At 40.8% G+C, this 14,767-nt stretch overlaps 1 protein-coding gene across 2 annotated transcripts in view; it reads right to left on the bottom strand.

Moving 5' to 3' along the window:
- vps8 (VPS8 subunit of CORVET complex) overlaps window positions 1–14,767 on the bottom strand; it is a 618,230-nt gene that overhangs the window by 143,613 nt on the left and 459,850 nt on the right. For both annotated transcript variants that reach the window (XM_073046772.1, XM_073046773.1), the window contains exon 44: window positions 3,889–3,942. In XM_073046772.1, the coding sequence (XP_072902873.1) occupies window positions 3,889–3,942 (54 nt within the window). The remainder of the gene's footprint in view (window positions 1–3,888; window positions 3,943–14,767) is intronic.

Raw genomic sequence — 14,767 nt, 5'->3', positions numbered from 1 at the left:
TTCATTTGCTGTGGGAAGAAGTTGACCGAGGGAGCATTGTTTGCTGGTGTCATCTTGAGCAGAATATAAGATCTTGGGGAACTCCGAGACTATCTTCACCTGATTTCTTGGAAAGATCCCCAGATTGCAAATTTTCCAATGCCCTGATTACATACTCAAGTGTACCATTGAGAAGAAGCCCCCTTTCTCATTCACATAGACACCATGTCCTTTCCAAATACACGGAATCCCATCCTAAAACAGAAAATAACACAGGAAGTCCTGCTCTCAATCATCTTTCCCATTTTCTGATTTTGAGGGAACATCCTTCTCCCAATCTGTGATCTTTGCAAAAACTTACTTAATTCTCTAGTCATATTTGGTAAAATCAGCATAGCTCTTTTTAGTATGGCAGCATGTGAGAAATAGGCAGTATGGAAATTCAGAACTGAGTTTAAATGCTGGCAGTTCATATCAGAGAGAAATGTTAGAAAATGAGAAGCCATCAACCTGAAATATTAACTCAGCCTCCTCAGAGATGCTGCCTACAAGATTAATATCTTGATCAAGCTGGTATGCAAGGATTGCGAAAAAGAGGAATGGAGAATTGCAAAATGAACATATTCAGTTGAAATACCATTATTGTTGCAGTATTTTAGTTTAATAACTGAACTTATCATTATAGCTTGCAATATCATTTTAGCTAGCACACATTATCAGCTCGAGAGACATTCCCATGAGCTGTCAACATAGATAAATGTTCTAAGTTAAATCATTTAATGGGATGCACATTCAAAATATAGAATCAAAACATCTATTAAAAAGGTAGAATTAAGCTCACTTCATGGATTCCTTCTGGCTCACAAAATCACACATTGTTTAGTTTTCATGTTTGTTTCCACAAAAAATGCCTACTCCTATACTTAGTCCCATTCAGTTCTTGAAGTGAATTTGATTGGGATGCCCTGCTTCAACTGCTACATAATCATTAAATTAACAACGTGCTCCTTTTGTAACATCAAGCTTATGACCCAGGAACAGAGAAAATCTCTTCATTACTAAAATAAAACTAGTCTAAATTATCCCAAAATTTCTAAAATTACTGATGCACCCTCGAATCAAAATCCCATTATGAAGTTTCTTTTCTACTGTATTTGAATATATTATAAAACAAATGAACCAGAAATGTTAGCAAAAAAACTCCCTGACAAGTTACTTTGGATCTACTATAGACAACTTCCTATTTGACGCTGTCCTAATCATAGGTGTTGAGAAAGTGCAATAAAGTCTAGTAATAACATGCGTCATTACACAATCACATAATAGGCTGCCAAAAAGCTCTATCCTTGACTTGAATGAAGACGCCATTTGAAAACCAGTTTTGTTGCACCCCTGTCATAGCTGGTTGTCATACTTGTCAAAAGCTCTGAATGTTTCTGACTTTCAGCAACAGTTTAAGATTATTAAAAATTAAACAACTAAGATATTCAAAATATTACTAATTTTTTTAAAATATTTAAGCAATTTAAATAATTGAAAATATATAACTAAACACATTAATGTTTTAAAAAAGGCAGTTCCCTCAGTTATTTCCCACTGTTGATATTAAAGTGGTGCAGCCTCAGCAAGTAGATTTCTGACATTAGCCTTAGAGAATTGCTGCAGGTTCATGCCCCACTAGTGGACTTCATGAATAGTCTAATGATCAAGCACATTGAGATCATTGTGAGAAAAAAGGGCCAGAATGTCTAACTAGAAAGCTTGGAAACTGTAACCATTCTTACAAGTTCCATGCTAATAGATCAGCTTCCAAAAGATGCAGAATTCAGTTCATCTTAAATAATTGCTGTTTTTTGAATCTAAGAAATGAAATACACATGTCTATAACACCACATCCATGCCAACCTTTATACCCATCTACACTAACCACATCTGCCTGCATTAGGTCTGTACAGTCGGCCCTCCTTATCCGCAGGGGATTGGTTCCAGGACCACCCCGCAGATACCAAAAAACGCAGATGCTCAAGTCCCTTATTTAACCTGTCACAGTGCGGTGGTCTGTAGGACCCAGCGGAACGCCAGACCTAATTTAACCTGGCTCAGTGCAGTGGACTTTAGGACCCAGCGCATCTCTGAATCCGCAGTGTTCTGTTCACGAAAATGATCACGATTGAAAATAAAGTGGAAGTAATAAAGCGATCGGAAAGAGGTGAAATGCCATCGGTCATTGGAAAAGCGTTAGGCTACAGTCGGTCAACAATCAGAACAATTTTAATGGAGCATGTGAAAGGCCCTGCCCTGATGAAAGCTACAATTATTACTAAGCAATGCAATGGTTTAATTATTGAAATACATATGTTTCTTAAGTGTTTTATATGCATAGAAAGGTAAAATATATACTGTATACTAAGACAAACGTTTGACTAACTGATGCTATATAATACCATATGTACCTGTTCCGACTTCAAATCCGACTTAAAGACGGACTCGGGAACGGATCTCGTTCATAACCCAGGGACTGCCTATACTTTTAAATCATCTCTAGATTATTTATAATACCTAATACAATGTAAATGCTATGTAAATAGCTGTTATACTGTATTGTTTAGGGAATAATGACAAGAAAAAATAGTCTGTACATGCTCAAATGAGTGCTGGAGAGAGAACTTCCGGGTTTTCCCAATCCGCGGCTGGTTGAATCCACGCATGCAGAACCCGCAGATAAAGAAGATGGACTGTATCCTTCTAAGCCTTGCCTGTTGAAATGCCTCTTAATGGTAATGACTGCAACTGATTCCATTATCTATTCTGGCACTGTATCCAGATATCAGTTCTCCGTATAACAAAATTTCTGCTCAGGTTCTCTCACAGTAAACCTATGCCTTCTTGTCTTTGATTTATTTATCATGGGAAAAGATCATGACCATCAACCCTCTCTATGTTTAACTTAATATGAATCTATCAGGTCACCTCTCAGTTTCTTTTACTTCAAGGAAAATAAATCTAACGAGTCAACCTTTCCCCATAACAAAAGGTCTCTAATCCAGGGAATAAGCTGGTGAACATGTGAATACTCTCTGCATGCTCTAGCAAATCTACATGTTTTGTACAATGTGATGTCCAGAAATGCACATAATACATCAAGTACAGTTTAATAAATGCTTTGTAAAGTTGCAACGTAATATCCTAACTTTTATATTTTATGTTCCGACACAAGAAGGCAAATGGTAGGCTTGCCTTCCTTGTTCGCTGAGTAATAGCCTGCCATTTGCCTTCTTTTCCAACCCTATCTCTCTGTGCATAAACATTTGTTAGCACCCTAATACTTAAATGCATTTCTTCACACTTGTTGGGATTAAAATCATTTTGTCCATGTCCTGTTCAACTTTCCACCTGATCCATATCCTACTGTAACTTTAGACAACCTTCTTAGTTTCCACACCACCAGTTTTGTGATATCTGTGAACATCCATCCATGAACGTATCTAATTACTAGTCTTCTCCAATGTTCTGGGCACTATTTACGATATAATCCATAAGGAAACTCATATTTACATCCTTCGAATGTGTTCCATTGTGATCATGGTGAATATACAATATAGAATGCCTACCCTTTCAAATGAAACTTTCAGCAGGTATCATTGAGGTTCATATTCCAATATAGATATTCACTATTATTTTCTTGAAACTGATATTTTCTCGTCCAGTACATAGATGATTCTAAACTGGCCAATGTTTCAACTTATTAAAGAGTAGGAAATCAGATGCATGGATGCCAGTAATTCTGTAGCTGTCAGTTTTACTCCTTTGGAATTGCTATTTTTTTGATGATTTAAGACTGATGCACTTACAGAATACTTTATTTTAGAAGAAAAGGCAAGCAGTTACGTTATCAAGTAAATGACTTACCCTTCTACTGTCAGAATCCTTGTTCGCTGAGTAATAGACTGGCATTACTTTAATCTAGGAGAAAGAACAGGAAATGGAATCAGTCAGAATATTGACATTTTCAGAGGAATGGAGCAGTGAGTGATTCTTATACTTCTTCCACTCAATAATCTAAGCTTGACATCAGTGTGGGCATTGTGTAACAATGAGGACACAGATGTTTTTCAGCATATGAATATAAAACCAAATGCTTTGTATTTGGAGCTTCAGGACTATCCAGAGGACATTTCGTTACATTAAAGATACTGAATCAATTATAAATTATGTTGCAGAGCTAAATATTTTTTTACATTCGATATCATCAGACTTGCATGCATACAAATGTTGTGCTCCTCTCAATCAGCAGCTCACTCGGCAAATCAGCATTTGGCTATGTTAACATTTAGCCCAAGGGTAATAGCAATGAAACCTTGTTCTAGGAGACATGGCAATGGTACATAGGACAAAAGTCCAGGGATTTCAAAAGTTCTGGTCTAATTCAGTTCCAACATGTCTGATCAAAAAGTCTTCAAACAACTGACTAACTTGAAATATATCATGGAATACAGTAAAAGAACACACAGCTTTGAACAGAACACCATAGCTATAAGAATAAATCTAGACTGGCTGGGGTTAATTTGCATATCTTGAGTTGCTTGAAAAAAAACAAATGGTGTGCCAATCAATTATGGGTCCTATTTATAAGAAACCATTGTTTCAGAGGGCATGCTTCAATGCAAGGCACTAGTGAAAGCAAAAACTATATCTCCATCAGCACAGCCTTTTGCTTCCAGTAACATTACTAACTTAATATCTTTCTTGATCTGCAAAATGGTTAGTCTGTGATAACTATCAATTTCCAAAAGTTTATGCATTTTGGGAACTGATCAGGTGCCTCAATCTAGTTAAGGACTTTGTCTACTATACCTTGGAAAAGGAGCCAACATAATGAAAGACACCTCCCACCCCAAATATTCTCTCTTCTTCCCCACCGTCAGGTAGGTGATGCAAAAACTTGGAAACTTGCATACTAGGCTCAATGACAGCTTCTATCCCACTTTAATAAGATTATTTAAAGGATCTCATATGATAAAAATTAACCTCACAATATACCATGCCATAGGTCCTACAAATTATCGTCTTCCTGCACTGCAAATTCTCTGTAATTGCAACATCCTGGTTTTCACTTTCTCTTGCACTATTTTGATATATTTATGTTGTGAAATCATCTGTATGTATGCATGGCATTCAAAGTTTTTCACTGTATCACCGTATATAATAATAATCCAATTAGAAATTAATTTCTACATTAAATCATGATGTTATTTAGGTTCCAATGTCAACATTCTTGAGTATTAACAATGAAAAGCAGATTTTCTATACAAAGCTACGGTTTGTGCATTTGGTATTTCAGCTCAGATTTTAAAGTTTCTTCAGAAGTTTAAAAAATAATTAAAATGGCACTTGAAGAAAGTGCCATGCAAAAAGGGCAGGGGAACATGAGTAGCATGATTGACCCACTAGAAGCCAGCAGAGACTCAATGGGCCAATTGGCCTCTTTTTATGCCATAGTCATTCAATAAAAAAGCTACTAAGTTAAAATTCAATCAGGATAAAAGGGTGAAAAGGCCAAGTCACTTTGTAGCATTTTAATCCATCTGCCTTGCTGATGCAAGATTCAACTTGCGCAATGCTGATGATTTAATAACTACATGGGATACATGGGTGCTTCTGTGGTTGAATCAGTGGTGAGCGGCGTGCTGCAGGGGTCGGTGCTGGGCTCGCAACTGTTCACGATATACATTAACGATCTGGAAGAGGGGACCCAGTGTAGCATAACTAAGTTTGCTGATGACCCTAAATTGAGTTGAAAAGCAAACTGTGCAGAGGGTACGGAGAGTCTGCAAAGGGATAGAGATAGGTTAAGTGAGTGGGCAAGGGTCTGGCAGATGGAGTACAATGTTGGTAAATGCGACATCATCCACTTTGGAAGGAAAATTGGAAGAGCAGATTACTGTTTAAATGGTAAAAGGTTGCAGCATGCTGCTGCACGGAGGACTTGGGCTTGTACATGAATCACAAAAGGTTGGATTGCAGGTGCAGCAGGCTATCATGAAGGTAAATGAAATGTTGGCCTTCATTGCTAGAGGGACTGAATTTAAGAGCAGGGACATTATGCTGCAACTGTATAGGGTACTGGTGAGGCCACATCTAGAGTACTGCATGCAACGCTGGTCGCCTTACTTGAGGAAGGATATACTGACTTTAGGGGCACTGCAGAGGAACTTCACCGGGTTGGTTCTAGAGATGAGGGGGTTAGACTATGAGGAGAGATTGAGTCTTCTGGGACTGTACTCATTGGAATTCAGAAGGAAGTGAGGAGATCTTACTGAAACATACACAATTATGAAAGGGATAGATAAGATAGAGTCAGGAAAGTTGTTTCCACTGGTAGGTGAGACTAGAGCTAGGGGACATAGGCTCATGTGGTGAATCTGTGGAATTCTCTGCCCTATGAAGCAGTGGAGGCTACCTCAGTAAATATATTTAGGACAAGGTTGGATAGACTTTTGCATAGTAGGGTAAGTAAGGGTTATGGGAAAAAGGCAGGCAGGTGGAGATGAGTCCATAGTCAGATCAGCCATGATCTTGTTGAATGGCGGAATAGGCTCGACGGGCCAGATGACCGACTCCTTTCTTATGTTCTTCTGTACTGTTTAGATTAACCCAGGTGCAAATTATCAAATTATTAAACTTGCTTGTCCTATCATGAATAGCTCAAAAAGTTAGATCTTTGTTCTTTGCAGATTAGGAAAATGAAGGATGACCTTACTGAAAACTATGAGGGCATGTTGAGATAGATGTTAAGATGTTTGCATAGGTGATAGATCTCCAATCAAGGCACATGGTTACAAGGTAAACAGTCAGTAATTTAAAACTGAAATATATATGAAGTTCTTCTCACAGAGAATGGTGAATTCTGGAATTCTACCCAGGAGGGCCATGGAGATTTTGAATGGAATTGACTTTATTTCTTACATCCTTTATATACATGAGGAGTAAAAATCTTCATGTTACATCTCTTGTCTTAATGTGCAAATTATAGTAATTAGTAATAAATAGCATGTACAGTAAGATATACAACTGCATGCACAGCTAATATAGCTTAGAAATACAATAGTATCAGTGTGAATTAATCAGTCTGACGGCCTGGTGAAAGAAGCTGTCCCGGAACCTGTCGGTCCTGGCTTTAATGCTGCGGTACTGTTTCCCGGATGGTAGCAGCTGGAACAGTTTGTGGTTGGGGTGACTTGGGTCCCCAATGACCGTTCGGACACTTTTTACGCACCTGTTGCTGTAAATGTCCTTTATAGTGGGAAGTTCACATCCACAGATGCGCTTGGCTGTACTGCCAGTCAGGATGCTCTCAATCGCGCCCCTGTAGAAAGTCCTTAGGATTTGGGGACTCATACCAAACTTCTTCAACCATCTGAGGCGAAAGAGGTGCTGTTGTGCCTTTTTCACCACACAACCAGTATGTACAGACCAAGTGAGATCCTCAGTGATGTGTATATCGATGAACTTGAAGCTGTTCACCCTCTCAACCCCAGATCCATTGATGTCAACAGGGGTGAGCTTACAATTAGCTCCTTTGTTTTTGCGACAATAAGGGAGAGGTTGTTTTCTTGATAGCACTGCACCTGTGTGTTGACTTCTACTCCATAGGCTGCCTCGTTATTATTTGAGATAAGGCCAATCAATGTAGCATCATTTGCAAACTTAATTAGCAGATTGGAGCTGTGGATGGCTACACAGTCATGGGTGTACAGAGAGTAAAGGAGGGGGAGGGGACTTAGGACACAGCCCTGGGGGCTCCTGTGTCAAGGGTCAGAGGGGCAGAGGTGAGGGAGCCCACTCCTACCACCTGCTGGCGTTCTTGGCAGGAAGTCCAGGATCTAGCTGCACAAGGCAGGGTGAAAGCTGAGGTCTCTGAACTTCTTGTCGAGCCTGGAGGGAATTATGGTGTTGAATGCTGAACTATAGTCCAAGAACTGCATTCTCACATAAGCATTCTCCCTCTCCAGTGGTGTAAAGACGGTGTGTAGAGCTGTGGCTATTGCATCATCTGTCGATCGGTTTTGTCGGAAGGCAAATTGTAAGGGGTCCAATGTGGGTGGTAGCATGCTGCAGATGTAGTCCTTGACCAGCCCTCAAAGCATTTGCTTATTATTGAGGTGTGTTCGACTGGACACCAGACGTTCAGACATGTTACATTGATCTTTTTAGATACAGGGACAATGGTGAATATTTTGAAGCAGGAGGGCACTCTACACTGGGAGAGGGAGAGATTAAAAATGTCTGCAAACACACCAGCCAGTCGTGCCACACACACTCTGAGCACCCGCCCTGGGATGCCGTCCGGTCCCCAGCCGTGCGGCTGTTCACTCATTGGAAGCACCTGCTAACTTCAGCTTCAGAGGTGAGCAAGGTGCAGGTCGCATTGGCAGCTCTCCTCAGGGACTTAGTGCTGGTGACATCAAGCCTAGCGTAAAAAATATTTCGCTCATCTGGGACAGAGACAGCGATATTGGCAACACCACTGCGTTTAGCTCTGATGTCTGCGGTGGTGTGCAGGCCTTGCCACAAGCTGTGTGTGTTGTTGGTCTGGGTCTTCTCCCCGTATTGTTGCTTCGCTATCTTCATGACTTTGCGTAGATCATAACTGCATTTCTTGAGTTCCTGGTGGTTACCGGTGACAAAAGCTCTGTCTCACGCGGTCAGTGCAGCATGAATGGAACTGTCCATCCAGGGTTTCTGGTTTGGCTAGACCCTGACCGATTTATAAATACAATTAAAACAGAAAATGCCAGAACCATTTAGCAGGTCAGGCAGCAAGTGTAGAAAGAAAATGAGAATTAAAGCTTTATGACCAAGACTATTTGTCAAAACTGGGAAAAAGAGAAAACTAATTAGTTTTCAGTTGTAGAGAAGGTGGAGGAGGAAGGAGTAGAATGAAGAGAATATCTCACAGTTTGGAACTGAATAGGTGAAGCACAAGAAATGGCATAGATGCTGTAAATCTTGAGCAACACACACAAAGAGCTTCAGGAACACAGTAGGTCTGGCAGGATCTATGCAGAGGAATAAACAATGTTTCAGTTCAAGATGAAAACGCTCAAGTGTACCAACGAAGTGTCGTGGCTTGAAACATTAACTGATTACTTCCTTCTATGGATGCAGCCTGACTTGCTATGTTGCTCCAGTACTGAATGGGTTAATGTGGCTTCTTTGTTTGTGTTAAGAGTTGATAATAGTATTGATGTGTGACCTGTCCAGCAGGCCAGAGGTTACTAATGATAGGAGAAAAGCTGAGCCACTAATAAAGATGAATCACTGATTAAAAGGCCAGTATGATACACACAGAAAGAAAGAGTGAGTTAGCTACCAGAGGTTAGAATAACCTGGATTATTTTCTCAGTAATGTTGAAAGCTGAGGAGAGACCTGATAGAAAATTACTAAATGATGAGAGACACAGATAGGGTGGGCAGTCAAAGTCTTTTCCCTAGGGAGGACAAAACTTCAAGTTGAGAAGGCAACATCTACAGGAAATGTGCAATTTGTAGGTGCCCAGAAGTGCTCTCGGGGAAGTGGTAGAACTAGATACGATAGCAACATTCAGAGTTTAGACAGACACATGAATAGGTAGGGGATAGAGGGATACAGACCGTGTGTAGGCAGGTGGGATTAATTAGTTTTGCAGCATGGTCAACACTGACACAGTGGGCCAAATGGCCTGATTATGTGCTGTACTGGTCTATATAATGAAAGTTGGGAAATTCAATTCAAGTTCAGAAAGATGCAAGTGCACATATAGTTGAACTTATAATTTGCTTTAGCTCTCATTGTAACAGAGCAGTAGAACAGTCAGGCAGGTCAGTGTTGGGAGAGGGATGGTGAATTGAAGTAGCAGGCAACCAAAAGCTCAAGGTCACTCCTTTTGACTGCACAAAGGTGCTCTGAAATACAATGATCAGATTTGTGTCTCAAATCTCTTTGTAACCTCTTTCTCAAGGTGAATGATCTTTAACACATCATGTTAAAACTCTGTGGCCACACATTTTAATTCCACGTCCCATTCCCATTCTGATATGTCTATCCATGGCCTCCTCTATTGTCAAAATGAATCCAAACTCAGGTTGGAGGAACAACACCTTATATACCGGCTGGGTAGCCTCCAACCTGATGGCATGAACATTGACTTCTCTAACTTCCGTTAATGCCCCTCCTCCCCTTCTTACCCCATCCCTGACATATTTAGTTGTTTGCCTGTTCTCCATCTCCCTCTGGTGCTTCCCCCCCCCCCTTTCTTTCTCCTGAGGCCTCCCGTCCCATGATCCTTTCCCTTCTCCAGCTCTGTATCACTTTCGCCAATCACCTTTCCAGCTCTTAGCTTCATCCCACCCCCTCCGGTCTTCTCCTATCATTTTGCATCTCCCCCTCCCCCCACTACTTTCAAATCTCTTACTATCTTTCCTTTCGGTTAGTCCTGACGAAGGGTGTCGGCCCGAAACGTCGACAGTGCTTCTCCCTATAGATGCTGCCTAGCCTGCTGTGTTCCACCAGCATTTTGTGTGTGTTGTTATGTTAAAACTCTGTTCCTTTTCCACAGAGCACTGCCAGAGAGAGTCGTTGCAGCTGGTTTGCTGCTGAACCAAGTGTCTAGATGAGCACTTCCATCACTTGGGTATAGAGGCTAATGGACCAAGTACTGAATACGTCAGGATTAACACCAAAAGATACCCACCGGTCATCATGGATGAGTTGGGCTGAATGGTCTGTATCCATGCTGCATTTTATGCTATCTAATCTGCAATGTGTTTCCAGCATTTTCTGTTTTTATTTAAGATTTCCACCATTTACATTTCTTTTGATTTTAATTTGCAGTTGTGGAGGCTGGGGCATTTAAGAAGGAGACAGATACATATTGAGAGAAACAAGAGCTATGTGGGACTAACAGAGAAGAGGTCTGAGGTAAATAGCAACTTGAAGCAGAAATACAAGTATAAAGCTGCAGCCTTGCAGGTTCTGCTTCCATGATACTTGATACTTCATCTAATTCTCTCAGGAGGCTATAGATTGGCAAATCCAGCAGCTCTGAAACGCTCATTGCTAAACATGTCTCTAACATGATCCAACTTCAACCAAGAATATTCCTAAACAAAAGAGAATGGAAATCAATAAGGCACTAACTTTCCTTCTGCCTGGCATCACAGTGCAATCATGGAACTTCATCACCGAACCACCTCCATAAATCTTCCTCAAAATCAGCATCGTTTAATATCCCTGAAATATGTTCTGAAATTCATTGTTTTGCAGCAGCTGTGTAGTTAATGCAGAGAAATACAGTTCTGTTACAGGCCCTTCTGGCCCATCAAGCCTGTGCTGGCAAATTATACCCATGAGGCTAATTAACCTACTAACCCGTAAGCCTTTGGAATAGTGGGGGAAACCGGAGCATCTGGAGGAAAACCGGAGTACATGGTCTTAAGGAGAACATACAAGCTCCTTTCAGACAGTGGTGGAATTGAACCTGGGTCACTGGCACTGTAATAGTGTTGCACTAACTGCTATGCTACCATGCCACTCAAATAAGTAACAAAAATAAATGTGCATGCAAAAAGAGAGCTAAGTAGTGAGGTAGCATTCATGGACTGCACGGCAATCTGATGGTGGAGGGGAAGACACTGTTCCTAAAACGTTTATCATTCACTAATTATACACTAATCAGGACGTGTACTCACCGAGCCACCGAGCACTTCTTCATTTACAATTTGACAAGTATGGGTTTATTTTTAACAATGAACTTTGCTACTGTCACTGGGAAATCCAATAAGTTACAGGTCCTTGGCAGTGTGGCGGCAACACTGACACAACAAGTGAAATTGCTGTCTCACAGCTCTGCGACTAGGGTTTATCCCTATCCTCAGGTGCTATGTATGGAGTTTGAATGTTCTCTTTGTAATCAGGTGAGTTTCCTCCAGTTGCTCCCAGTTCTGCCAAGGGCAGTGAGGTTAGTAGGTTTATTGGCTTCTGCAAATTGCTCCTGGTATGCTAGTGAATAGAAGAATACAATAATAGATGATGAGATTGAGAATAAAATGCAATTCACGTTAATGGGCTGGCACAGCCTTGGTGAGCCTGAAGGCTTGTTTCAATGCTGAGGACTCTCGTGATGTTATCATTAAGAGCAACAAGCTCAAAATCACTGAACTATTTGCACCAATTAATTTTTCTTGTGATACTCAAGCTTAACAGCTACCCATTTAATGCCAGGTTTTTTTACGATGGTACAAATATAGTCAGTGGCCACTTTATTAGGAACACCTAGACACCTGCTCCTGAATGCAAATATCTAATCAGCCAATCATGTGGTAGCAACTCAGTGCATAATAGCATACAGGCATTGTCAAGTGGTTCAGTTGTTGTTCAGACCAAACTTCAGAATGGAGAAGAAATATGAGCTATGTGACTTTGACAGTGGAATGATTGTTGGTGCCAGGTGAGGTGGTTTGCATATCTCAGAAACCACTGATCTCCTGGAATTTTCATGCACAACATTCTCTAGAATTTACAGAGAATAATGCGAAAACCAAAAAAAAAACCCATCTAGTGAGCGGTAGTTCAATGGACGTAAGTGCCTTATTAATCGGAGAGGTCAGAGGAGAATGGCCAGATTGGTTCAAGCTGACAGGAAGACACCTGTAACTCTTATAACCATGCGTTACAACAGTGGTGTGAATGCCCAGCACATGGGACTGCAAAGTGGATGGGCTACAGCAGCAGAAGCCCATTTCTGATTCCGCTGCTGTACAATCCTGTACCTAATGAAGTGGTCACTGAATGTATATAGGAAGTCGAGCTAGGGTGCCTCAGAAGTTTGTACAGTACTGTAGTAATTTTTTCTATTACATTGTGCTGCTGCTGCAGCAAAATATGCAAATTTCATGATATATGTGAGTGATGATAAACCTGATTCTGATATGGGTCTCTTTAGTGGACTGAGAGTGGGAAGAGGGAAGGGAGAAGGTAATCATACTTGAGTCAAGGAGAAGGACGAGGGAAGGGAGCAGGAAGCACCAGAGAGACATTTTGTAATAATGAATAAACCAATTTTTTGAAACAAATGACCCTGCCTGGTGTCTCAGGGTTTGGTGTATCTGCACCCACGCCATCCTTTGCCCCTGGCACACTTTCTGTACTATCTGACCCACACCCCTCCTGCGGCGCTCCACCCTTGCCATTCCCAACATCTTTTGCCCCTGCCAGATTTGCTCTCTGCTTCAAGTTGACAAATACAGCACTGTGCAGAAGTCTTAGGCACACTAGCAATATCTATGTACCTAGGACTTTTGTAACAGTACTGTATGTTCTATGAACATTACTTGTGAAAACTCTTCTATTCCTTAACTAGTAATGATGCCAAAGAAATGAAATAAAACATCAGAGAAACAGAATTCATTACTAAAACATAGGAAGAAAACTATACAGTTAAAATGTCCATTTTCAGATACAAGGCATTGTCTAATTTACTGCAACTCAACTCTTGTCTAAAGGACCTAAAAATGATAAACTGGTGATAGTTCCATGCACATCTTTGTTATGTAAGCAAGAAAAACATTTCCAGGTTGATGAGTGCTAGTAATCTTTGGCCTTTGACTTTAATAGAACAATGGTGACAAGTTGCTATCCAGTCAATCTACAGATAAAACATCTTTGCCAGAAGCAAGGAATGCCTGAGTTGCCTTTATCCCACTATATGCGGAGGTGCCCAGGGGATATAAATTGATTACCTCAAATTCTTCACATGAGACTTAAGGGTTAGATTCAGAACCCCTGGGAAAAGCTGCTGGAAGAGAACTTCTTTTGTGCAGAAGCGCATTTGGCCATACAGAATATAAATTAAACACATACTTGCCACACCATGTTGGGCATTCAAACATGCTACAGCATTTACATCTGTAATATTTCAGGAGACAAAGCAGAAAGCTGAAATTTATATATCAATAAAAAGATATGTTATATAAATATAAGCATAAACACAACCAAATAATCCAAAAAAATCTATTATAATCTACCTGGTTAAAATCTTGCACTGTATTGTCTACTTGCACTGCGCTTTTTCTGTAGCTGTTACATTTTATTCTGCCTTGTCATTGTTTTACCTTGTACTACCTCAACGCTCTGCATAATGAATTGATTGAGATGAGCAGTATACAAGACAAACTTTTCACTGTACCTCAGTACAAGTGACAATAATAAGCCAATTCTAATCACAAACAAGAGAAAATCTGCAGATGCTGGAAATCCAAGCAGCACACACAAAATGCTGGAGGAACACAGCAGGCTAGGCAGCATCTATAGAAAAAAGTATAGTCGATGTTTCAGTCCTGCTGAAGGGTTTCGGCCCGAAATGTTAACTGTACTTTTCTCCTTAGAGGCTTCGTGGCCTGCTGAGTTGTGCACAGTTGTGCTGTGAGGATTACATTCCTTGACTTCTCTAGTGCCTTTAACACCATCCAGCCCAAGATCTTAAAGCACAAACTAACGGAGATGGGAGTAGACTCTCACATGGTGGATTGGATAGTGGACTACTTGACAGATAGACCTCAGTATGTGCGGTTGGGAGACTGTAGGTCTGACACGGTGGTCAGCAGCACAGGAGCGCCACAGGGAACCGTACTCTCTCCGGTCCTGTTCACCCTGTACACATCAGACTTCCAATATAACTCGGAGTCCTGCCATGTGCAGAAGTTCGCTGATGACACGGCCATAGTGGGGTGTGTCAGGAATGGACAGGAG

The sequence above is a fragment of the Hemitrygon akajei genome, chromosome 5, assembly GCF_048418815.1.
Source record: "Hemitrygon akajei chromosome 5, sHemAka1.3, whole genome shotgun sequence".
In the NCBI taxonomy this organism is placed as follows: Eukaryota; Metazoa; Chordata; class Chondrichthyes; order Myliobatiformes; family Dasyatidae; genus Hemitrygon; species Hemitrygon akajei.
Note: the sequence above shows the minus strand (reverse complement) of the source record. Positions and strands in the feature narration are given on the sequence as shown.